At 43.9% G+C, this 25,319-nt stretch overlaps 1 protein-coding gene across 6 annotated transcripts; it reads right to left on the bottom strand.

The window, feature by feature from the left end:
- Positions 1–22,447, bottom strand: LOC139912524 (protein arginine N-methyltransferase 8-B). 6 transcript variants are annotated; one of them, XM_071900346.1, is made up of 11 exons: positions 22,376–22,444; positions 18,445–18,492; positions 17,298–17,534; positions 16,294–16,449; positions 11,084–11,147; positions 9,556–9,698; positions 8,588–8,675; positions 7,079–7,194; positions 4,206–4,356; positions 1,308–1,429; positions 1–84 (listed from the first exon to the last, which is right to left on the bottom strand). In XM_071900346.1, exons 1-11 carry the CDS (start codon positions 22,442–22,444, stop codon positions 1–3), a joined length of 1,278 nt encoding a protein of 425 aa, XP_071756447.1. The 6 variants fall into 6 exon arrangements, with proteins under 6 accessions (XP_071756447.1, XP_071756448.1, XP_071756452.1 ...); XM_071900347.1 differs by having other exon boundaries at positions 18,445–18,486; XM_071900351.1 differs by lacking the exon at positions 18,445–18,492 and having other exon boundaries at positions 17,298–17,543; positions 22,376–22,447.
- Between the last annotated feature and the right edge of the window lie 2,872 nt (positions 22,448–25,319).

The following is a 25,319-nucleotide window of genomic DNA, read 5'->3' as shown; positions in this document are numbered from 1 at the left end:
TTAGCGCATCTTGTAGTCATGGGATATGGCCGCTTCACACAGCTGCCCTTTGAAATCCAGCTCGAAGGTAAAGTCCAAGTCACGCTGCAAGGAAACCGAGAAAGAGAGAGAGTTTTGTTCAGAAAGAAGGAAGGGAAGAGAGACAATCAGAAGTGGGAATCAGAGACGAGTCACATGACTTGGACTCGGGTCAGACTCCAGTCAATTTTAATAGCTTGAGACTTGACTTGATGCATGAAGAGAACACTTGAGACTTGACTTGACTTGGGTTCTGGTGACTTGGGACTTGACTTTGACTTGTACTTTGATGACTTGTTGTAAATGACTGAAGTTATGAGATTTAAATTCTGTTTTCTGAATTTGAATGAAATGATTGAATTTATTGAAGCTGAAACTGATTATGGAAATTAAACTCATGATGCACTTGTCAAGGTTTTATCCTATTAAAACCATATTGCATTGAAAAGTCCTAGATATTTTATTTCCTTTAATATATTAAATTAATACTGGCTTGATTTGGTGTTCTACACTTAGACTTGAGACTTGACATTAATAACATGGACTTGACTTATCTACATTTAGACTTGGGACTTGACTTCAGACTTGTGCCTCAAGACTTGAGACTGACTTGGAAACTGGAGCAAAGTTGACTTTGGCACACCTCTGGAGACAATGACTGAGCAAATACGTGACAGAGAGAAAAAATGTAAAGCGAGAGAGAAAATAATACTGTGGGGAGAATGAATTCAGCCCTTCGCCACAGCTTAGGAGCAGAGCTGAGGAAAAAAACACACTGAGAGGGTTCTATCAGATTTTCCATTTTGACCCGTCAGCTGAACATGGTGTTGTTGACTGAGCGCTCCAACACAGGCTGTTTGTGTCAGAGAAGGGCTGAAAGCTAACCCGACTTCTCCGTCCCAGAGGGGGAGGAGAGGACACTGGCAAGGTCAGCTACAGAATCTGTTGTTGTTAGTCTGGAAGTCATCACAGTGCTGCTGCCTGCTTGACCTCTACCCAACACTGAGGAGTAAACATTCAGTGTGCTGTGGAAAGGCAGGGGAGGAAATGAGTCCTTTCTGAGCTAACATGTACAGTGTGTATGTAGAAATCAATGGAGGTTCACATTGAAAAAGAGATTGCATTGATCAAGGCAGGAAAGGATACGGTGAAAATATTGTTATGTACTTCTTCACTTTACAACCAGAAGTCAGTGCCTTTTGCCCATGGTGTGTGATGGTTTATTCCACATACTCCTTACACAATATAAATATTAGATTGTAAATTACTCATGTGTACAGCACACTCACAATGTTTTTCTCATTGGGCTTCATGGCAATGCTGCCAACGATCTCCTCTCCTCGTCGCACCGTCAAGTAGTCCTCCAGGTAAAACACTGTCTGCTTCCAGTGGGTGTATGGAGCATCGGGAGCTGGGGCACACACACACACACACACACACACACACACGGATGTAGACACACATGCACACGCAGATGTCATTAGAGTAGGCATGACCTTAGGCCAAGAAGGGGGGCAAAACAGTCCTTGACATTCTTCACAGAAACAAGGCAATAGTAAACATGTCATCCTCCATGAATGATGCATTCATTCATTTCTCTACCCGCTTAATCCTCTTCAGGGTTGCAGGGGACTGCAGCCTATCCCAGCATGCACTGGGCAGAAGGCAGAGAGACACCCTGGACACATTGCCAGTCTGTCAAAGGGCTATCAGACACACACTCATGGGCTGGGCTGTTCAGAGTCTCCAATCCACCTCACTTGCATGTTTTTGGAATATGGGAGGGAACCCACACAAACACAGGGAGAACATACAAACTCTACATAGAAAGGACCTGGGAAGAACCCAGGAATCAAACCTGAGTCCATCTTGTTGTGAAGAGATAGTGTTAATCACTGTGCCACTATATCGCCTTACTAACAAATATGTCACCTTGTTTTGACATGAACCTGGGCCATTCAGTATAATTTGGAATGATGTAATGCAGTGATGAGATGCATCAGTTCCTCAGGTTTTGCCAAAATCCAATCAGTGGTGTCTGAGATATTGTATGTGACAAACAAATGAACAGACAAACACACAGAAACCAATCCATATTCCCCCCACAGTGAAATCAGCTAGTTAAACTACCTCAGAAGCTACTTACTTACTTCAAAAGGCATTGCCTTGACAGGCTTTGAGAGCAATGAGAGCATGATGAGGCCATGCTGTCATGATACTCACTGGGTGGAACATTTCAATGCCAGAATCTTTGTCAAGCTTTATGAAGCAGCGAGCTCCACTTCAGCTAAAGATGTCAGCACTGAAGTAAAAGGTAGAGAGTGACTGATTGCATTGACCTCTCCGCTGTTGCTTGAGTCAATCTTCTCTCATTACCATTTCACTTTAAATGTACTGTGCTATTGTGTGTGTGTGTGTGTGTGTGTGTGTGTGTGTGTGTGTTTAGGTGTGTGTGTGCGCGCCTGCATGCCTGGAAACGCAGTTCCAGCTGCACACCGCTGATACCTGACACCCCAGCACCAAAACAAATGTGAGCATTCCCCAGTGTCCTGGCCATTAACTGATCGCTTGGCCGAGATTCAAAAGGTCAGTACCACTTAAATCGAATTTCAGCCAGCTGTCCCGGGGCAAGTCGGTAGCTCTGCCTTTATAGACAGCCTCTTTGTGAGCCCATAGATAAAAGGGCCTGCCGATCAGCATGGCTGCAGCACAGAGCTGGCCCGGGGTCCGCGGGCATCGTTCACGGAGAACACTGACAGCCCAGCTCTGTTTGTTATGCTAATTCAATAGGTGAGATGGCATTTCTACTGACCAGCAGGAATTCTAATCTTTGACCCCCTACTTCCCTTTCTGTCCTTGGCTCAGAGTCTGTGTCTGCCTGATACTGCTGTCCTCCAGGACTGTATGGGAAATCAATGGCACACCTTGGCCCTTATACGCAAGCTAAGATCTGTATCGTGAAGTTTATAGGCAGACGAGCAGTCTTCAGGTTCGGCATTGGCAGTTCAGCCTGACGGACAAACTTAAATCAATACAAGGGAGTTGGGCAGAGTGGGATATGTTGAGGTCAAGAAAGGATTTTTCTAAACTTTTATAGATGGAAACGTCACATGACCCTGATGATGCTGCATGTAGCTAAATCAAAGACGATCAAAGGTTAGATAACACTAATTTTGGCTTTTTATAGGTGATGAATTGCTTATACTATCATATATGTGACATGTTCTCCCGTGTATTACTGTGTCTTTGATGAAGGATGTCTTTCATTTTATCAAATCGCCACTAGAGGGCAATCACACCCAGATCTTGACACAACACCCATCCCCGGTGTATAAATTCACTCCAGCAGCTCTGTTTGGATCATGTGAATCAGCCTGATCTGAGCGGCTCTAATTTGCAGCGATAGTGGCGTTTACTGTTGTGGTTCAGGCCTTTTAAGCCTCATCAAAGACTTCATTAGCAAACGGTCTTTTTGCCTATGAATGAAGCTCCCTTTCAGCGCCATGGGGGAGGATGGCAAGGACTGAACCTCCTGATGACCTTAAGAGCGTGCCGGACTCGTCGGCTCTGCTACCAAGGCTAATTACGAGGATGAAACCCCACCAGGGTCTTCCAGGGCCGGGATGAAACGCTGCGGGCTATAGATATAGGCCTATGTGTAAGCAGGGATGTTGGGCTTGAGACTGCAGTTCCCCTGTTTTACTTTGAATAGCTAAATACTGCAAATGAGTTGCAGGGCTAATTCTAACTCCATCCAAATTCATGAGGGGGCAGCAGGGTGGCGTAGCGAGTAAGGAGACCGTCCTGCAACTGGAGGGTCCCGATTTCAAGCCCCTGCCCACCCTGCTGAAGTGTCCTTGAACAAGACACTGAATCCCTACCAGCTGCAGGGGGCGCTGTTGAGCTGAACCTGTGCTCTGACCTGCCTGTGGAGGAGGGCAAGCCAAAAGAGTATTCCCCTACAGGGATGAATACAGTATCAGATTATCAATATCAATGCTATAATGGATATTTAATCATTAATGCATAAAAGTAAGCCTGTGTGGGAAGATACACACACACACACACACACACACACACACACACATTCACATTCACATCGATGGGCGCTCATACTGTATGCTCACACACAGTCTCTTTCCCTGGTATGAAAAGGTCAGGGTTAGACAAAGGGGGAGACATCTTACCGGTGGAGAAGCCCGTCTTCTTGTGACACTTAGTGAACTCGATGTTGAAGTAGGTGACGAGTGCGTGGATGTAGTCGTTCCTCTGGATCTGCAGGCAGAACGCCGAGGTGAACGAGAGGTCTTCAGTCTTCACTGTGTAAATGTCCACCTCCTGCAGGAGAGCACAAATGCACTGCTGTCAAACACCTGCATGACACATTATTAACACTATTAACACTTGAAGTCAAAAGATCATTAAAGTGGTAATCTGCAAGTCCCCCCTTTTTATTATTGAATCATGAATTGCATCTTTGATAAGCGCTCATTGCTGTGGTGTTTCTGCACTGCACTTCACCTGTCAATCAAACAGTCCAGTACTGTGACGTCTTTTTCCTGGGATTTTCTATTGATGAAGTTTGAGTTTCTGTAGGTGGCGCTCTTTGTTTATCTGTTCAGCCATGGTGGCTATCACTGCTCATGCTAACTACCCAGTTCTTCTTCTATTTATTCCAAACCAACCTCGGTTTCTGCTACTGGAAATGTAAAACGCATCACTTCACAGTGTTTAGAACAGCAAATGTAAGAACTGGGTATAGCAGAGAGAAGCAAAATTGATCTATTTATGTGAAAATGCAGTGAATTATTAGTTTAATATTATATATTTTGGTGTATCATGCCTCACCCTGCCTCAGTAAATACCATGAAAGCATGGAAATGTATGGTCTGGTAACATGCTGCTCAACGGTGTCACAATCCAATTTATTGGATTGTACTTACTTTACTTACTTACGTACTTAATTTGATTTGATTATCTCTATCTCTGTTATCTCTATCTAGGCTCTTTGCTCATTCTAAGTCTGATTTACATTATCACACACTATCCCTCTTTGAGCTAAAGTTTTAGCTAAAGATGCTGCAGAAACAAATCCAGAAAACTGGACAGGTGATGTGACATGCGATACTAAAACCAGGCCAAAAGACCAACGTCGAGAAGTACATGAACAGCTGCCTGCCACCTGCAAAAAGATGTAAGATCACTTCTAAACCCCACTGGGACTGCGCCAAGATCCTTATATCCATTGGGGACCAGGAGAGGGAGGCTGGGGTCGTCTGGGAGCTCTAACTATTGTCAGGCTCCAGGTGCTAGTCCTGCATGGTAATGACGTCCCCCGTCTTTACATGTCCCCCGGTTCCAGTCAGTTTAACAGGGTATCTGATACCTCATCAGCCTGCTAGCCTGGAGGGGAGAAGAAGAACATGTCGTTCCAGAGCTGCGTTCACTCTCACGTGTGAACAGCACTGCAGCAACCCGGAAATCACGTTAGCTTTCATTACTGAGCAATAGAGGGGAGTCCGACTCATTTGAAACCTATGCTGCAGGGAAAGCATGTAGGTGGAGATGTGATAATGTTGTTTATGCACTATCTGTGCTAATAGCTATTCACTGCTAGGGGGGTGAGGGGGGGGGCTGACTGGCTTTGGTGCCAGATGCCACATTTGCTGCGGAGAAACGTGCCTTATGTTTGTTGGCAATAAAAACAATGCAATAATAAACTCAGTCTCCCCCTGCTATCCTTAACAAACAATCCCTCCCATAAAAAAGCTTTTGCCAGATCTGGTCATGCAGTATAAACTTCACAAAGTCACATTTCAACGTTTAAGACGGCAATATAATGCATCCCAGTGTCTCATGGTAAAATAAAACTTTTAGTAACACTGATGCTAAATTAATAACTTTCTCTAGGATTATATTTGCTAATGATCTTCATTAAACAGTGTTTCCAAAGTTTTGAGCAACAGTTCAATAACATAAGGTCCTATGTACACTACTTCTAGAATATACAACTTGAACAAGGTCATTCAATAATCCGTTCGACGGCAATAATGCTTGTCAGTGGAATATAATTTCCTCAGACATTCTTTATTCATAAGGTCCAACGACAGGCAGCATCAGCAGCGGCGTCATCAAAATCTATATCAAAAACAAGCGCTCATGAATAATCTCTTTGCTTGTTTGCTTTGATATCCAACAGCATTCGAAATTTGGAGCGCTTGACCATCAGCAGCATTTGAAAGAGACAACACTGAAGTCAAGGTGTGAGCACATAGCAATATTCACTAGTGCTGAGGTGGGATAGGGCAGAACGGTCCAATCAATACCAGCGATAAGAAGGTCACCATGACAAGGCGTGCAATCAGAAAGTCTAGACGGGTTGCCATTGACATGCATGGCACAGTCCTGATCAGCCTCATCCGCACTGTGAGGGACACAGACAGGACAACAGCCACATCGCACACATCACACCACTCACAGCATACCATACAGAATGCCACTGGATCATTATAGGTGATAGATAAATGCCAGAATCTATGTATTGATGTTGAGCGCCATACACTATAATTTGCATTCCCTATGGGATCAACAACCGCTAGTGTATTTACAATTGCTAATTCACTAATTACTTATTCTCACTGCATACGGTCAGCTCAGGCACTGTTTTCAATTTTCCAGAAGAGCTGACGAGTAAATTGGCAGTAGAAAGTGGTGCCAACTGTTTGCTGTGTCATTTATGGATCACCATTTGATTAGCAATACCTCTGTAAGTAATGATGTTTTGATAGGTTGGTGTTTTTTATCATTGCAGTATTGCATTGTCAGCTTAAATGTATGCACTCATGCACTGCCTGCAACCTACAGTATGTAATACTTTCCTGATTGATAGGGTGAAAATTACCAGCACATTATAGTGTCACATGGTGAAAGAACATTGTGTACACTATGGAGAGTAATGCAAGCCTCTTCCTTATTGCATTAGCTCTATTGACATGTCAGGCATTGGTGTCTCTAAATACTTAATAGCTATCATCCAAAATAGTATCAATATGTTACTAACCTTAACCAGACAGGAGTTGGTCACCACCTGTTTGGGGTCCACTATGTCCACCAGTGGCTCCCTCATGGCCACATTACGGATACAGGTCATGTCAAAGCCATACACGTTCTCCCACCCTGGTGAATACAGCATCAATATGTTAATTATGAATCATGGTTTCAGATGACTGATTGGAAATTACGAAAACATGTGAAAGTGGCAGAGGCAAAACATAACTCATTTAAACAATTGACAGAATATGAATGGAGCAAATACATATAGAATATTTCAACCCAACATGACAGTTGAATAAATAACTGCTGGGTTGCAGCTATAAAAAAGCACTACTGTGTGTGAGTGCAGATTTCCCCGGACTGCTTGTCATTTTGAGAAGGTATCCCACTTTGAAAGACAAAATCACGTTATATTTGATTTGTGAACACGGGCCTACTTGAACAGAGAGCCCCCTCTTGCCTCTATTCTCCTCACTCCTTAAACTAAGTGATCATATGCATTATTCATTAAGCTCCTTAAGATAGTGTGTGAGCAAACATCTCTACCGTGGCCCATAAGGACAGAAGCACTTGAGTGTATCGGGCGGTCGGTGATAATGAACAGGTCACAAACCCCCCTGGGACTTTGTAATGTACTGTATTTGCATTTCCCGCTGCCCACTTAACTAAGGCGGTGTGCGGCCCAGAGAAGCACTAATGACCGCAGGATGCTCTTAGAATACTAGAGTGTTTGAGAAACCCATTTCCAAGTCAATGTAAAGGTCATTTTAGGACATCTGCCTGGGGAGAAAGAAGTTTGTGGTCAATTTGTGCACTTGCCTCACCCCTCATTCCAGTCTGGCCACATGTAAACTCTCCACTTACGGCATAATGGCAGAGAAAAAATGCAAGTGTTGCATTGCAACGCTTGGCAAAGCAGCGAGCCAATGTGGTATGACTTTCTCAGGATATTGTCTGGTGCATTGTGGTTGTGTAATTCCCAGATGTATGGGGGTGGGTGAGTAGGAGGTCTATGGGCTATTGTTCTGCTTCTGTGTCTGTTGTCATCTAGGTTCTGCACTGGCATAACTCTGACTTTGGCTCCGCTCTAACCCTTTGTGTCCAGCATCGAGGAATGAAAAATCGCCCACAGTCCTCCTGGCGAGTGTAGAGTGGGGTGATACTGAGATGGAGAGGCTTGTTGACTTATAATATCGATCATCGCCTCCGGTGTTACGCCTGAGGAAAAGTTCAAAAGCATTAGCTGTGCTGTGTTTGTGTGTGTGTGTGTGTGTGTGTGAGAGAGAGAGAGAGTGCGCCCACGTTTGTGCGAGTGTAATGCGGGGGTGCTGATGCTGCTCTACATCCACGGTTCATTAACAAAGCAGAAACATAATCCAGGTTATAGCCACCCTAGGGGAAACAGAGCCAAGTACACCAAGTACAGTAGGAGACACAGCAATGTTTCAGAATCCAGAGTTCAGAGAGTAATACACACACACACACACACACACACACACACACACACTGAACTTACAATGTATTTTGAAGTCTTTATACTGCCTGTCCTCTATGGCCACCACATACAGAGCAGCACGGTCGGGAAACATTAATCCACCTGGTTTCTGTTTGACAGATGAAGCAGGGAAATAACACAGCAATTAATCCTGAACACACTGTAAAAGGTCTACATTACAGCATGCATGACATTTCATTCCTCAACTGTTTCAACTCTTTGAAAGTCTAATGCAAGTTCATTTTATTGATGTTTTATCGTTACCCCTACTTGCAGATTGTAATAGTGTTACAACTGTTAATGTAGTAACATTTTGCAGTTAATAGTGTAATAATCGTAATAAATTTCCCATTAATGTGATAAAATTGACCTACCTATTAGAGTTACTTTTTCCTGTTAATGTAGAAATTACTGCATTATTGGATTTTATTACAGGAAGGTTGACATTTTGGAAAAGTAATCCATTTATATAAATCACCAAATACTTCTTCCATACATATTCATCCCTTTTTCAGATGTAGCACCATAGTTAATCACCAGATCTGTAAATGGATGACTAATGTGTATTGAATTTTGATTGTTATTAGATAATCAGTTCAGTTATTTCATTTTTGAATTTTAGACTTCTCAGTTATGTAAAACACAATAATATAATAAATATGTTAAAAAGAAACAAGTTATTACATTAGCTGGAGGAAACATCTATTAAATTAACAGGATCATTACATGATTTGCTGCAAACTGTTATTACGTTAATGTTTTGTTTTTGTTAATGGGAAGTCATTACATTCACAGTTGTAACACATTATAGAATTGCAGCTTAGGTTAATTACATGAAGTACAGTGCTCCACCAAGATCCACGGGTGTCTCTGAGCTGTGAAATACTTTTGTATAAGTGTTATATACACACACACGCACACACACACACACACACACACACACACACACACACACACACACACACACACACACACGCCACACAGCATACCAGCCACTTGTCTCTGGCAAAGATGACGGTGTTGAGCATGGATTCGTAGAAGAGGCAGTAGCCCATCCACTCAGAGATGATGATGTCCACCTTCTCAACGGGAAGCTCCACCTCCTCCACCTTGCCTTTAAAGATGGTGATCACTGCAACACACAACGCAGCTTGTAGATCATGATCTAAAACATATTGTTGGCATGATCAAAAGAAAACATGTCCTACAAAACACTAAAATTGCAAATAATGAAGTTTTAAATATGTGTAAATGTGTATGTGGGACATGTAACACGTTCTTGGAAAAGCTAATATAACATATCAGAAGATAAACAATCACACACATACATGCATAACTAATATGCCAAGTGGCAAGACATCAACATTATCTGAGAGAATACATAATCAAGTCTTTTGAGACGCAAGAACAGAACAACACACCAGAACAAAGTGCTCTGATTGATGGAAATTACTGAAGAATGTAAACACAGTTGAAAGATTTGAATAACCCTCATCTACACATTCACAGAATCCGTTAAGCCAATGAAAATGTAAATGTGTTATTATATAACTGTGCTCAGGAATGAAATTGGTAGGAATTGCTATAATGTAACACCATTTTATAAATGTAGCACGTGGACAATGGATATTTGGGGCTTTGTGAATGGTGAGCTTCAGTTCCACATGTCATTCTGTGTGTGTCAATTCAACATCCACTCATACAATATATGTGCTTTACTTATGGAAATCAGCCCAGCTGGGGTCGACAAAAGAAGAATGTGCCTTTGCCCTGCCTGAGATTAGCTGACATCAGCCTCGTTTGTTCTACCTCTGCAAGAAGTTATTGAACAGTTTCCCTGGTAACACAAGTCCTTGTCAGCGTGACATGTGAACCCTGTTACTCCAACCAGTGATTGCTTCATGCTTACTCACTGTCCTTGATGTGCCAAAACTCAGCGAGGAGGACAGGAGAACATAGTGTTAACTCCCCGTTCAATTACTTCTACGTACTTGATATGCATAGGTTCATATCTATGAATTTTGCTGACAACGTGGTTTATGGAGCTATTATTTGGTGGATGCCTTGGCAGCGGCTTGGCAGTAAACTTGTTTTGAAAGTTGCAGGGCTTCTATCACAAAATGTGCGCTGTGCAGTTATGTAAGTTGCAAATGTGTTTGTAAGAATGAATACAAATGAGTCTGTCCAGAGCAGCATGAGGTGAACAAGGTCATCATAACTCAACTATCCTCAGTAGCCATTCAAAATCCTCTTCACTGTGCACTGTTCCCCTCCTCCTGCACCCTTCCCTCCTTTTCTTTCTCTGTCTTCACACTTGACTCCTCATCCACAATTTATACTCTTTTCCTTCGCTACCTCCTTTTCCTCATACTTCTCACGTCTGCTACCCTTCCCTCCTGCCTCTTCCTGCTTCACCACCTCCACCTCCACCACTACCACAACCTATCTTGTTGCTTTCTCTCTCTCTCTCTCTCCCTCTTTCTCTCTCTCTGAGGATGAAGTGCAGTAGCATCTTACCACTGTCCAGGTGGTTGGACTTGATGATCCTCTCTGAGTACTCTGATATACTGGAGCATTCAATCTGGTAGAGGAAACATAGAAAGAATACATGAAAACAGACAGTGAAAAATGGACTAACATCACTAATGCAATATACAATGTCTACAAGTAAAGACATAGCCTCACATTCCCTATATTCCCTAATTACCGTTGTACCTCTGATGTTCTGGATGATGTTGATTTATCCATCCATCCATCCATTAAATCTTCCATTCATTCATTCATTCATTCATTCATTCATTCGTTTGTTCATTTGTTCATTCATTCATTCATTCATTCATTCATTCAGTCAGTCATTCATTCATTCATCCATTTTGCATCTGCACCTAAATGGAGCTAGTTGACAAATCTCAAAGACCTTTACTTCTAAAGGATGATATCTGGGTTGCAGATACGAAGCAAATTTTCAAGTGTTAATAAGTGTTGATTGGAAGTGTTTCAAAGTTAAATTAACACTGACTATTTGAAACATGAACTCTTTTATGGGCTGACATTTGTGCCCAAGAGCTTTGATCCTCTGATTATCCGTGTTGATATCCAGTCAGCCTTCCCACTTCTGTCTGAAAGGAGTTCTTACTGGATTGTGACTGAGGACATTGTAGCACCTCCAATGACTGGGGATTGTGTCCAATAAAACTCTCTGTAATGTGATCCTCACGACTGAAGACACAGTTTGGCTTCAGGTATCAGGTGCGGCAGTTGGTTCAAGTCCCTTGACTGTATAGAAGTGCAAATTGAATCGCAATCTTTGTCTCTCCACCCAGCCCATCAAAATGTGTCTGAGATGCGTTCTCAAGGTCTGCACAAGAGTGTCACTTCACAGAAAATATAAAGCATCAAGGGACACCTGACAGAGAGCTGAAAGCATGAAGGTGAATGCCTCAGTCTGAAGCTTCTTCTGTAGCGCTTTGGTTGAGGCAAAGCCATTGAAAGCTTGGCGCCTTCTCCTGCTTCTACTCAACCATTGTCAACGCTGAGAAGATCTTTGGATTCTCTTCAACCTTAATTGGCAGAAACCCGCTAGGAAGAGAGAAAAAGAGAAGGAGAAGTCCACTCCGCTGTAAGTACAGTGCGAAGGACAAGAGGTTCCCTCAAGACAGAGAATTAAAAGAAGCTAGAGTGGCCCGGAACAACAGGAGGTGCAGAGTGATGGATGAGACCTCGGAGGTCTTCATCCCCTCGGGCAGAAGAAGCAGGAAGGCAACACAGCAAAAGTGTGTTAAGATAAATTCCCATCTGATTTTATGTTGCCAAAAAAAAAAAAAAAATGAAACTAGACTTATTTGATAATTTTCCTGTTCGGTATAAAAAAATATCACCAATAGATATATATTGTAGCGAGGTTTTAGAAGTAAAAAAAGCCTTGCAATGATGTAGGAGCAGCCCACACAGCATCACATCTTACAGCAATCTCAAACACTGTGTGATAATAAGCTGAAGCGACCGCAGACTGTAGAAATTATGCCTGCAGATGTGTAGACAGCAATACTTCTGAAAGCTGCATCGTGACAGATACAAGATGCAAAAACACATTTAACAATGCTAGAGTGTTCCGTTTTTTCTCATTCTGGTTTCTTTCTTTCTTACTTTTTTCTTTCTTTCTTTCTTTCTTTCTTTCTTTCTTTCTTTCTTTCTTTCTTTCTTTCCTTCTTTCCTTCTTTCTCATCACTGTTTGTCCTTTGTGTATGTTTTGTCACTCTCCTTCATCAGTGACTCAGCATCGAATCACTAAAGGAGCATTCACTGTGAAATGTCACATATCTCATCTTGTTTTTCCCCTTTATTAAATTCAACACCTCCTGCAATATCGGCACAACATGTCCCTCCTCTCAGCAGCATCCCTGCCGCGTTTTCTTCCTCGTTCAATCTGCCTGACTTTTCGACTCCACCCCCCCCCCCCATCTCTGTGCCACCCTCTGTTTCTTTCTCTTTTCTCTGTGAGCCTGTAGCTCCTTTGCTTTATGTATTCTGTCCCTCCTGTCCTGCCTTCCAATGCAGAGCACTGACAGAACACTGCAGCACTGACATGGCTGATGTATTGAGCTGCCAGCAATAATAGAGTTGTAATATAATAAAGGTCCTTCATTCATCAACATCAACTCTGGGTGTCACTTCTAGTGAGCAGCCTTAATAAGAAAATAAAGAAAATAAAAGACAGCAGGGGACGTCTGTCAATACAGAGCCCTAAAAGCATCAAGGATCCTCAGCGTATAGATTTTCACCTCAGTGTGCACGCTGTGTCCCGCTCACCCTGGGAGTGTGTGTGAACTTATTCAAGCTGCAAGATATTCCATCTGGTCCCAATCAAGCAGAGGGCTCTTTAATGAACTGTTGGTGCTCCGGATCATAAAGGGCTAAGGCCAGGCTGGGACCCTCACATAAAGAGCAGACCTAGAGGTGGAAGGGCCCAGCTGTGCCTCGGCCTCCCATGGAAGAACGAGATCTATGTGGCGGCTTTTATTTTTGGGGCAGGAACTGATTAGACATGCTCTATAAGCGGCGCGCTGACTGTGAGATGGACAAATTAAGGGATATCATCCTGGATATTGCTGCTCTTTTTGTTTTTTTGCAACTGAAGTGAAGCTAGAAATGCTTCTCTGGCCTCAGCACAAGTGCTTTCTCCTCGGCAGCTGAGGTCTGTGATTTCCCCCCTGAGTGTACATGCACCATGCAGGGACTCCACACTGGTACTGCCTCCCTGGAGCATTCCTGCTCTCTGCTGCCTGTTAGTAGAGGACTGGTCAGTGGGCTGCTGGCGGTGCCCATAGCCTTCTGTCTGTATGCCTATCATCTGCTAGCATAGGACATACCAATACTAGCATGATATTCAGACTGAATGGCCATTTTGTTACCACTCCATTATTCAGCCTGAGACTGCCTCCTAGTTGACTGGTTTCTGTGTGGGGAGGGTTGATTTCCCCCTAATCAATCACTAGTGACTGATGTATTTACCAACTTTACCAAGAATGTCGGTCGATTTTGACCAAAATATCATTTTTGCAAAGAGAATATGTTGTGGGTGATTTCAACACATCTATTATGCCGAAATGCCCACAAAGGCGCTGATTGGCTCGATTGTTTCTCTGAGCTGGAACAAGCCATTGACTAGAGCAACACCAGACTCTCTGGGGAGTGGGCGGGACGCGATTCAGGAGTCTGGAACCAGGCTATACCAATGCATCTATCCATCAAGAACGGGGCTGTATCATGAGCAAACAAACAGGTATACCTAAAGTCGCACCAGGTGTGTGTGTGTGCGTGTGCACGTGTGTATTCCTGCGCTGTTTGTGCGTGGTCAAAAGGGCTGCAAGCACCAACCCTCTAATTGGCAATGATTCCTCATCTCTCTCCGCAGCTCTGCGAAGAAGAGACAGCCATTAGCCATGTGTCCATCAGCGCCACGCTTCAGTGGGAGTGCCGAGCCCCTCTGGGTGTGTTTGTAGCGAGCGGCCCCTCACACTCTGCCTCAGCAGCTCTCACCGGTGTCAGGGAGAGTCACTGTCACTGCAGCGGTCCCTGCAGACTCACAGTGATGCTCCTCTCTAGAGACAGAGCAAGGACAGGTTTCCAACTCTGCCTAGGTGTCGCGGCACTATCCCTGTCTGTCAGCGCTGTTAAACTGAGAGTTGTAAATTGGAAATGAGTCGGGCTAGAGAAGAGCAAAAAAACTAAACTGTATGTGAATGAAGCAGCTAGTTGGATGCCGGGTCAGGAGTATTGGCTCTAGCTGTCTTGCCGACTCTTCACACCAGCACAAATATTGTTAATATGTGATGTTAAATGCAATATATCAGAGGTTATCTTATTGATTTGATGCTAGCAGAAGGATATCGGATTTGGACTCTAGCACCAGAGAGGACTTTTATTGGTATTCTGTGGATTCAGGATTAAGGTTATCACTCTCCCTTTTTGTTTAACGAGGTCCATATGATAGAATGATGCTCTGTTTGAGAGATTTGGCCCAGAGCCCAGATCTTTCACCTCCCAGCACCATCTTTCATGTGAAGATTTCAGCAGCGGATATGATAAAGGTATGGGGCCTCCGGTCCACAGCTCAGAATGAGAGCCTGACAGTCAAAGGTGAACTGCATCCCTGGATGAAAAGTCATGACCCCGCTTACATGAATAACACACGCTGCCAGATGGACAGATAGCAGGAAAACAAATGTGAGGTGAAACATAAATTGAAATGATACACTACCAGTGAAATGTTTGGACACACCTGATTGAATGTACTATGTTTTTCATTATGTTAAAGTCATTTTGATCTAAAGGCTTATGCTTAAATGCTTGAAATTGTTTTTTTTTAGACAAATAAATAGTGAAGTTGATGCCTATGTGTGAATTTCTTTCCAAAGCCTTTGCCTTTTCATCAAGGCAAAGGGCGGCTACTTTAAAGAATCTAAAAGAGAAGATAGTTTTGATTTGTTTAACACTTTTCTGATCACTGCATAATTCCTTTTGTGTTATTTCATGGTTTTGATGTATTTACTATTATTCTAAAATGTGGAAAATAGTCAAAATAAAGAAAAATGTGGTGTGTCCAAACTTTTGACAGTTTAAAGTGCATAAACAGGACGAGAGAGAGAGAGACAGGAGTAGAGAGATGCAAACAAAGATGCGAAGTGAGGCGAAGTCACATACGCAAACACAAAAAGCCCAAGCAGTGACTCAGTGAAAGCCCCTTGGCAATTCTAAGTTAATCATTCCTCCCCTAAAGCAAATGTATGCTGTCTGCAGCCACCGTACAAAAATAAGTTCCACGTGGGTTATCCCAAGCTAGTGGTCCGCATCCGGCCTGTATTCTCAGATAGACGCCCTGAGTGGACATTACTTCTGCTCCAGAACACAACAAGGCAGAGAGCTCTCAAATAGCAAGGGCTTAGCCTGTCAACCTGCCTGAGAGGCCACACACTTTTATCACCTGCCTGTCAGACAAGATATACCTCCAAGATAAGGGAGTCCGACAGAAACACTGCAAAATTCATGTATGTAGTGATACAAAGAAAGCTAGGCACACACACACACACACACACATAGACATACACATCCACATACACACACATAGGGTCTGTGCAAGCAGCTTGTCAGGCTAGGCTCCACAGCACAGTGATTTGATCCTGATGGTTCAGCATGATAACACTCCAGTGCGAGGCAGCATGTCTTACCCCATACACGTGCTTTGCCCCGGCCTTGGCTGCAAACATGGACAGGATCCCAGTCCCGCTTCCCACATCCAGCACTATTTTGTCCTTGAAGACGTGCTTGTTGTGGTACATGGAGTTCCTGTAGGTGAGCGTCCTCACCTCGTCCTTCAACATCTCCTGTTTTGAGCACATGACAAATAGCTAATGTCAGGAAGAAGCCGGCATGCTTTCCGCCTGAGGAGAATGTCAATTTGTTGTTAGTGAATTAAAAAAAGAATCTGCTGCCTAGACGTCGTGCTCTGGATTTGCTGCTGTATCTGTGTTCGGGATTCTAGGGCAGCAGTGGCAAATATCAGACAGCCCCCTTTCAATCCCCGTAATCTTACTCTATTCCAACTCAGACATATGACCTTACATTTAAAACCATAGCTGGTGTTACTGAATAAGCCCCATGAGCCTCAGGCTCTGTCGCAGCCATCTCTCTCTCCCCGTCTGTCTCTCTCGCCCTGTGCATGTATGTCTGTGCGAAGCATATTCACAAAGCAGAAATGATAAAAAAAAATCCACCTGACCTACATTCCAAAAATACAACAGAACAAAACCCATCGCACAGGTCGCGTTTGGAACTTGCTCTTTATACTCTCTCTAAGCCTTTCTCTGTTTCTCCTCTGTACGACGCAGCTGATCTCTGAGAATAAAGGTAACCACGTAGAAATATATATATTGTCTTGAATAGTGGAAATATTAGTTAGTGAGAAAGGAAGCCAGAAAGAAAGAAGGAAAGAAAGAAAGAAAGAAAGAAAGAAAGAAAGAAAGAAAGAAAGAAAGAAAGAAGATTTACCCTCTCATACAAATTTAGGGCCTATAGATGCTCCTATAATATAGGATCATGCATGACTGGGACATATTTACTCATGCATCTATCTATCCATCCGTGACAATATTAGACAGAGAAGTTAGGATACATATATGTTTGATATATATGATTGATTGGTTCTCATTACGATGGGAAACAGCGGCCGTACCTCATGGATGCCAAAGTGGGCGTAAGAGTCGAAGTAGTAGTCCCGGGACGTCATCTCCTCTGGATTAAGGAACTTGGCCATCTTGCCCCGTCCGGGACAGGTGGGCAGGCTGGCGGCGTGGGGCGTGTGTGGCGGGCGCGGAGGCCGCGGGCCATGGTGGATGGAGGGCACAGGCTTGGGCAGCGGGGTGGGCTGCGCCGATTGGGATGGGATGATGCGGATTGGCTGTGGCTGAGGCTGTGGTTGCTAGAGAGAGAGAGAGAGGGAAAGACAGAGGGAAAGAAAGAAAGAAAGCAAGAAAGAAAGAACTGAATTATGCCTGAGGCCAATAGGCTTTTGTCAGGGTTACAGTCAAACGTCCTTTGGAGTGACAGACAAAAACACTTGCATGATGGGTAATAATTTATATGCTTCCCTGCAACCTAATGCATCAACAATGTCAGAGGGGGCGAAGCAGTTTGCATTCACCTCACGGACAGTGATTGGCTTAGATCAGCCGTTATTATTTCCATCTCCTCTCATGCCTCTCAGTTCATCTGTCAGGCTGCTCTCCCATGGAGCTGCTGGTGGGTTCACCAACATGCTCCGACTACTGAAGGAAGTCAGTCTGTCTGTCAACAGGAAGCAGAAGGCAAGGAGCCCCGCTCTGCACAGGAGGCACTCCTACAATGCTCTGATTATCACCTGTAAGGCCTGCTGGGAAGGTCCGGCCATGGTGTGTGTGTGAGAGAGACAGAGAGAGAGAAAGAGAGATAGAGAGAGAAAGAGAGAGAGAGAGAGGGGACCAGCATCCCAGTACAAGCCAGAGATATATCATTCTGCCATCCATTCTCACTCCAACATTCAGGCGGCTAAATAATTGACAAGGTGGACAAAAATACTTGGTGTCTTTAGTCGACCGATAGTGATGCTTCAATATTACAACAGCCTCGTCAATATTTTATCCGGGAGAATGAAAAATGGAAAGGCTCACATGACTCTGGGCAGCTGAAGAAGCTATAGTTAAAGTTCAGTCAGGAAGATTACTGTTCTCACGCACTCTCTCCCTAGTCTTAGGGATAAGGTATTTTCCCATGGTGTCAATTTCTTTCCCACACTTCTATCTCCTGGTTCTTCAATTTACATGTAACCAATCAGATCTCACCACATGTTCTGGGAACCAATCACCATGCTGCTGCTGGAATTTAAACTGTTCCTCTAATCGCCAAAACCTTTTCTGTAAATTCAGCCTTCAGTTTAGTCTCTCTTGATTGAACAGTCAATAAGGTGGAAAAAGCCTCATGGTTACTCCCAGATAAAGTCATTCTCTAAAGTCTTTGTGGCACATAGACCTAGTGGACTTAAAATTGGACTCTGATTTCTGCCAGTGGCATTGATTTTTCCTTGTTTGAGAGAATCGATTCTTCTCCTGTATCTTTTGCTCCTTTCTTCTGCCCGGGTATCGATGCCTTTAAGATGCCCATCATTTTTACCTTTGTCCTCTTCTTTTTGTTCCCTGCTGGGTTTGGAATGAAATGGGAAGGGATGTCAAGTGTCAAGCAAGTGCCGTCTGCACAAAGACCGATCTTGATTCACGCACAGTATTCGCACCGAGGGTGACCTGGGTTAGTTGGATATCTGGTGTTCACTTATAGAGCTGCAACATCCACACATGGATAAAAAACCTAATGCGTCATTCCCGCAGCGACCCGGGTTCGAATCTGGCCTGCGGTCATTTGCTGCATGTCCTCCCCTCTCTCTCCCATGCCTTCCTGTCTCTCTCTCACTAACTCTGTTGAATAAAGCATAAAAATGCCAAAAATAAATCTTAAAAAAAACCTAATGCTCTAAAATTGTGTGAACTTTGTAAAATATCGATCAGGAAATAACTGTAAGCTCTGTTTGGGTTTATCGTGAGCACACAATCGTTTGCTCCTCCGTCCCTAGATGTTTTGCTTTGTATATCGGTAAAAGCTGCAAGTAAAAGCATATGAAACGCCTGCCTTTTGAAAAGGGCATAACAAGCGGAGAACCACTGACATTAGCCGTTTACTGCCCTACATCTGGAAAATAACAGACAATCGGGAGTGTAATTCACTTGAACATTGAGAGAAATTTATGTTTGGATCATAGCTTTCGATTGGATCAGAGCTTTCGTATTTTTCTGCTTGGTCAAGTTCAGAGGGTTTTGATGTTGTTATATAATAGATCTCATGCTTTATGGATGTTCATGAGGGAGTCACCATGAAAAGGAATACTGCTGAACCTCTTCTCCTCATAGGCAAGACGTGATGTTAACTGGAGAGGGAATGCCCCTTACAGTGCATTGGATATTTTCTCCGCCTGCCAAAGGAGGACATTTGATAGTATGCTAATCATTTGAATTATCAAGGAGCCAGCTGAGATCTAGCTGGCTGAAGATGTAATTTCACTAGTAGATTTCTTCACTCCCATAATGTGCAGTCATGCCTGAAAGCCAATACCTGGAAATGCCATAAAAATATGTCTGTTGAGGTATTGGTCAAAAGTTAGACTTGGCCAACTCCCAGATACACTCCTGGGTGTAAACACTGCAGATTAAGTGAGGGCATCCGCTGCCAATATGCCATTCACAATCTTCATTCTAAAAATAAAAAAAATGATTATATAGCAAAAGGAGTAGAGCAGGATTTAATAAAAACAGCTGACTCCGAGACAAGAATCAACGAGTCAATAATTACAAGACGGGCCCAGGGAAGAGGCGATTATGGATGCTGAGTTGATTCCAGAAATCAGATGAGTATATGCTAAAAGTTGCAGAAAGCCGAAAGAAAACTGCTGGCTGCCGTTAAGGGGGAGATCAGAGGAGATTTGAGGTGTGCTGCTGTGTCAGGAGGAGAGAGCAGCTGCAGCAAATGTTAACTGAGAGGCTGTGACACTGGAAAGAGAGGGTGGCAAATGTCCTTGCCGTTGACCCATGAGGCAGATAAACACATTTGGAGTTCTATTTCTGACTGAACACTAATCTATATACTAAGGTGAGCCTTGTTATGTGAGAAGGACATTCTTCTGTTAGTCTTTCTGTTACGTGGTCTGAGTCTCTTTGCACCTGTTTCACTGTTGTGGCTGAGGAAGTGGGTAGACTTCTACTAAGATGATTAGGTGGCTATATTGTCACCCTTTAAGTCAATGGTAATTTCAATAGGCTGATAATCTCTGCTACGCCCATTGAAAGCAGCAAGTATACTCTGTATTCCCTTAACTACAATACTGTCCTGTCTGAAGCTTTCCTGGAAAATGTGACAGTCCTATAGTCCTATACTTCTACTTTGACGCTGTAATGCTGATGGTAATTCAGTTTGAATTAAGGATTTAGTGTTTCAACGCATGTCCTAACAAAATTGTACCTGAAAAAGATGCCATTTATGACTTTTATACAGTTACAAAGACCTAGTGTAGGGAGGGCGCGATCTTAATTCATAATTCCATGTTACACAAGAATCCTCTAATAGTCAGGAAAGAGAAGCACTTTGGTCTCCTGCCATCATGGCACTTAGGCAGTTCCAATACCGTCAATATCCCAACACAGCGGAGAGCGGAGGAAGCGAGGGATCCATCCAATGTCCTCTGACAATGGATCAGGTGCCTGCTGCCCTCACACTTAAAGAGTATTGATGAAATGTTAGAGTGTCTGAGGAGGGCTCCTTCCCTGAATAAACTGGCTTTTGAGGGAACTTTTGTGTTGAATAATGTATGGCGGAGCGGCATGCTGTGCAGGCTGCCTCTAACTTCACAGGGTGTCGCAATCCTGTAAGCAACGAGCCTTTCTTCCTGATAAATCAGCAGAGTTCCTGTTTCATCGACTTCATCTGGCCACATTGTGAATGCAAATGTGATTTCTGAGCTCAATAAAACACAGATATCATGTTGTGCTGCTTCCTCTGGATGTATAGCCCAAATACAAGCTAGATCTATGTGCTTGCCTATAATGTAGATCAGGGCCTTCAGATCTTTTTTCATGTCAAGTACCTCAAAATAGATACGTATTAGAACACATTTGATAAGATTTCCCCCCCTAAGGAACTCCATCTGAGCAGATTTTTGCAGTTTGGTATGATTTAGCATTCTATAGAATTGCACTACTTTCTTTACTAAGCTTGGGAATGGGCCGTAAAACATAAATCTATATGCTTAAACTATTCCTTATATCCTGGGGACCCCCTGGAAACCCCCTCGGGGCCCCCCTGTAGGTCCCCGGACCGCACTTGGAGAACCGCTGATGTACACCGACACGTATAGCTGAAACTTAAGTAACGCAATCACGTCTGTTGCTCAGCTCTACAGGAAGCCACCGACTCCCACACAGCAGCGCTCTCCGTTTTCGTCCGCAAGGTGCTGCAGTACCTTGGACAGCGCATGTGGCTCGATCCCACCGCAGCGCACCGTGCGGCAGCAACACGGTCCCGTCCCGTCCGGCCACAGAATGATAATGCGTTCCTTATGGCAAGAAGTAGGCTAGACCACGGGTTGTCAAACTTTTTATATGTCAAGACCAACAAAAAGATTCAGATTCGATGAGATATTGTCTGAGAAAACTGTTACTGTTGGATAGGATTTGGTGTTAATGCTGTAGATGGGGAGGGGAGGTAACAGTCGTTCCCATAACATCCTCTCACTGTCCTATCTTCTAATGAAATAACAGTGAAATGATGCTGTTCCTCGTTTAGCTGGGGGAATCCCTCACAAGACTCTTACCTTGGGAGTCAGACAAACCGACAATAGGATTGTAACAGCATCCAGACAAGTAAGACAACGCAATGATACATTTCAAGTGCACTCGATGCTGGGAATACTCACTTGTCTGGCGCCTGCTCCGCGCAAAATGCCAGTTTTCTCGAGGGTAAATGCAGCCTTGGAGAGAGAGGAGGGAGCCTATTACTCAAGATTGCAGCCTGACTCTATCTGGACAGACAGCCTGGCTATCCCGCATTCGTGCGAGACGCAACTTCTCACGGTAGGTTGAGAAGATGCTGCGGGACGCTTTTTAGGACCCCGACGGAACCACAGAAGCAGGCACTCGCATTTTAGTGAGGGAAATCAAAGGTATTTCTCACACTTACCTCACTGCTCTCAGACTCCGCCATTTTTCTCCTGAGGAGCATGCAGCGGGAGGAGTGCTTAATTCCCATAAGAGCCAGCAAAAATGTGCTTTCACTCGACAGGGGTAAAGAGGATGCGAGAGGGGGGGGAAGTGATGCGCCTCCTGGTTGTTGGGCTTTTTCAGTTGTTTGTCATTGAAGAATTTTCATTTACATCCCAAAATGCAGTGTTCTTTGGAAATACTAAGACTGTCAAATGACACAAAACTACATAAAGTCCCAGAAGAATAGCGACCGGCGTTGCTGTGGGAAAGTGTTGCGGAATCCATGGTGCAAAAGTTTGCAGTCCCCCAGTTGGCTTTCCTGGACAGCATGAGGCGAAAAGGCATCATTTGGCATCAGTTGAGGAAAAAATAGGTAGAGATGCCAGGTATCCCGGCGAGCATAGCTGGGAATGTCAGAGGCTTGCAGCGCTAGAAGGAGCCGATATTCAGATACATTTTTTTTTTTTTTTTAGAATCAGTTTGATTGATTCCTCCACCGCAACATTGTTTCTAAAAATAGGCTCGCAGGTTGTCAGCCGATGTTACCTCACAGAGTGGAAAGACCGGCAACAGCCTGCCGCTGACTACATGCACACAAACCTGATTAGTGCAGCATCCTTGGAAACTCTCAAAAACATGTGCACCGATTTTTACACTAAAATATGTTACCAGTGTCTTTAATGCAACTCCGTCCGCTCCGGATCACGTTATTCTCGCTCGATTTAATTGCTCCTCATCCCGACGCGCCGCTGAACGCCGGCTTCCCAGGGAGAAAGTTCAAGTTCATTTTTTACTCTCGGGTTGAAACGCGAGCACGACCGAGGATGATCTCTATCTGTCCGGGGTGCAAACACAGTGTGAAGGAAGTGACCCGCAGTCCTTGTCTCACCGTCCGAAAGGGCAATAGCAGGGGCTGGCTGCTGTTTGCACGCCTATTATATGCTTCACCTGCTCTGCTCACTCTGATTCTGTCATAGAGATGAAGCAGGTTACCATCCCCCTCGTGTACACTACACTACACTACACTACACTACACACACACACACACACACACACACACACACACACACACACACACACACACACACACACTCCCCTTCCCTTGTATGACAAGCAGAGGTAGCCTTCTTCTCCTCTCAGCTGTCAGACATAAATAAGCACCTCACCTGTAATGAAATCTTCCCATTAATCATTATGCCCTTCAGCACTTGTAATTCCTATTAAACAGGCTCTATTAATACGGCCATGGCTTTATTCCATTGTATTTGCAATCATTGTGATTTCAACACCTCTGTAATGAGTTTGTGCTGTGGCAAGACCTATTTTCTCTTCCCCTCTCGCTATAGTGGTGTTTCGCTGTTTTTCATTCTCTGTGTTTAATTGGCATGTTACTGTAAAATGCCACTGCTTTCAAAAACGATGCCATAACCGACCATGTGCTATTGTATCTGGGCTCTGAAGTAGACTTTCGCTCTTGCATTGCAGTCTATTTTCAGAAGAGGCCATCCTTCTCTACCACCCACTCCACTCACCCCTTGTTACATTATTCAACAGAGAGGGTAGGCAGGCTCTCACCAGGCACCGGGACAACATACTGTACGTGGCTGCTGGTCGCTGCCCACGTTTGGTGCTGTCACACACATAGACACACCCATTGCATGCATGTGTGTGGCACATGAACCCAGGCGTACATACATGCACGCGCACATAAATGCACATAAACTTGAAGGCATGTATACATTGCAATCAAGCATAAACACTAGCACATGCAAATGCAGGAATATGCAAACACATGAAACACACACGCTCAAAAGAACGCACACAAGATGCCCGTACATGAACACTGCTGCGCACAGGCAGGCATGAAAAACCTTCCACTTGCTGTATTATGCAACTGCCATTTCAGGTTGCTTGCTGACTGCCTCTTAATATCCTTGGATCACAATCTCAGGGACCGTGTGTGTGTGTTACACAATCCCTCAAGTTCAAATGCTTACCAGAACATGAAGATCAACATTTCACCACACAGACAATTTGTCACACAGACAGGGAGATTGCAGCTAAGATGCTCTTTGATCTCTGTCTAATAATTCTCCTAATATGCTGCATCATTTCTGACAATGCCAGCAGATGATTTGGCTTTCTCATTGTGTCAGTGCTCCTCTCCAGTCTCGCACATAAGAGCCCGAGAGTGTGAGATGCGCTGAAATCACTTCAATTACCTCATTTTGCCTCCCTCAGATGTGCAGCTCCGGTTCTTTCATCAGCACACGGCTCACTGCCACCGAAAATACCCTGTCGCTTTTTTCTGATAAAAGAGCAATGCAAAGATCAATGATGATAGTCCGTTGTCCTGACTTGCGATGATTGCTTCCCCTTTGCTGATGTAGTTTGGGGATGCCTTTTGTATGTGTGTGTGTGTGTGTGTGTGTGTGTGTGTGTGTGTGTAGTGTACTTCGGGAGCAGTCATTATCTCTGAAAGGACACTGCAGCTTGGTGAAACCTAATTAGGCAATGCGGCCTCCCTCGATTCGAGGTGAACTTTTTGAAGTTGACTTACATACTTGCACACAAACATGAGAAAGCTACAGAGCCAGCAAACAGCCTGGAAATCAGTTCATTAACTTCAGTGCACAGTAATATCTACTGTAATATCTGGCAAATGTTGTTTAATTATGTGCTCGCCGTTTATTATTCAGCACTGACCACTGTTGCAAAGCTTAGCAAGTCGTCTATGAGTCCCATTAGTGAGATTTCGATTGCAAGAAAGCAAGTGCGGGAGAGCCGACATGTCGTAGGCGATTTCCAATAATGTTAACATGCCTCTACTGTAAGTGATGCATGTTATTTACTCTGTTGTATTTTCTGCTTTACTTACTGTTAGTCCTGTTAGTCACACTAGAGAACTAACTTAGAGAACT

Source organism: Centroberyx gerrardi, chromosome 4 (genome assembly GCF_048128805.1).
Source record: "Centroberyx gerrardi isolate f3 chromosome 4, fCenGer3.hap1.cur.20231027, whole genome shotgun sequence".
Lineage (NCBI taxonomy): Eukaryota > Metazoa > Chordata > Actinopteri > Beryciformes > Berycidae > Centroberyx > Centroberyx gerrardi.
The sequence above is the reverse complement of the archived record's forward strand: the minus strand, read 5'-3'. Positions and strand labels throughout refer to the sequence as shown.

Coding starts and splice junctions, on each gene's coding strand:
- LOC139912524 (XM_071900346.1), bottom strand. CDS start 22,444: ATGGGAATTAAGCACTCCTCCCGCTGCATGCTCCTCAGGAGAAAAATG. Junction 7,195..8,587: donor TAAAGACTTCAAAATACATT/GTAAGTTCAGTG, acceptor TGTATTCACCAG/GGTGGGAGAACGTGTATGGC. Junction 1,430..4,205: donor GAAGACGGGCTTCTCCACCG/GTAAGATGTCTC, acceptor TGTGTGCCCCAG/CTCCCGATGCTCCATACACC.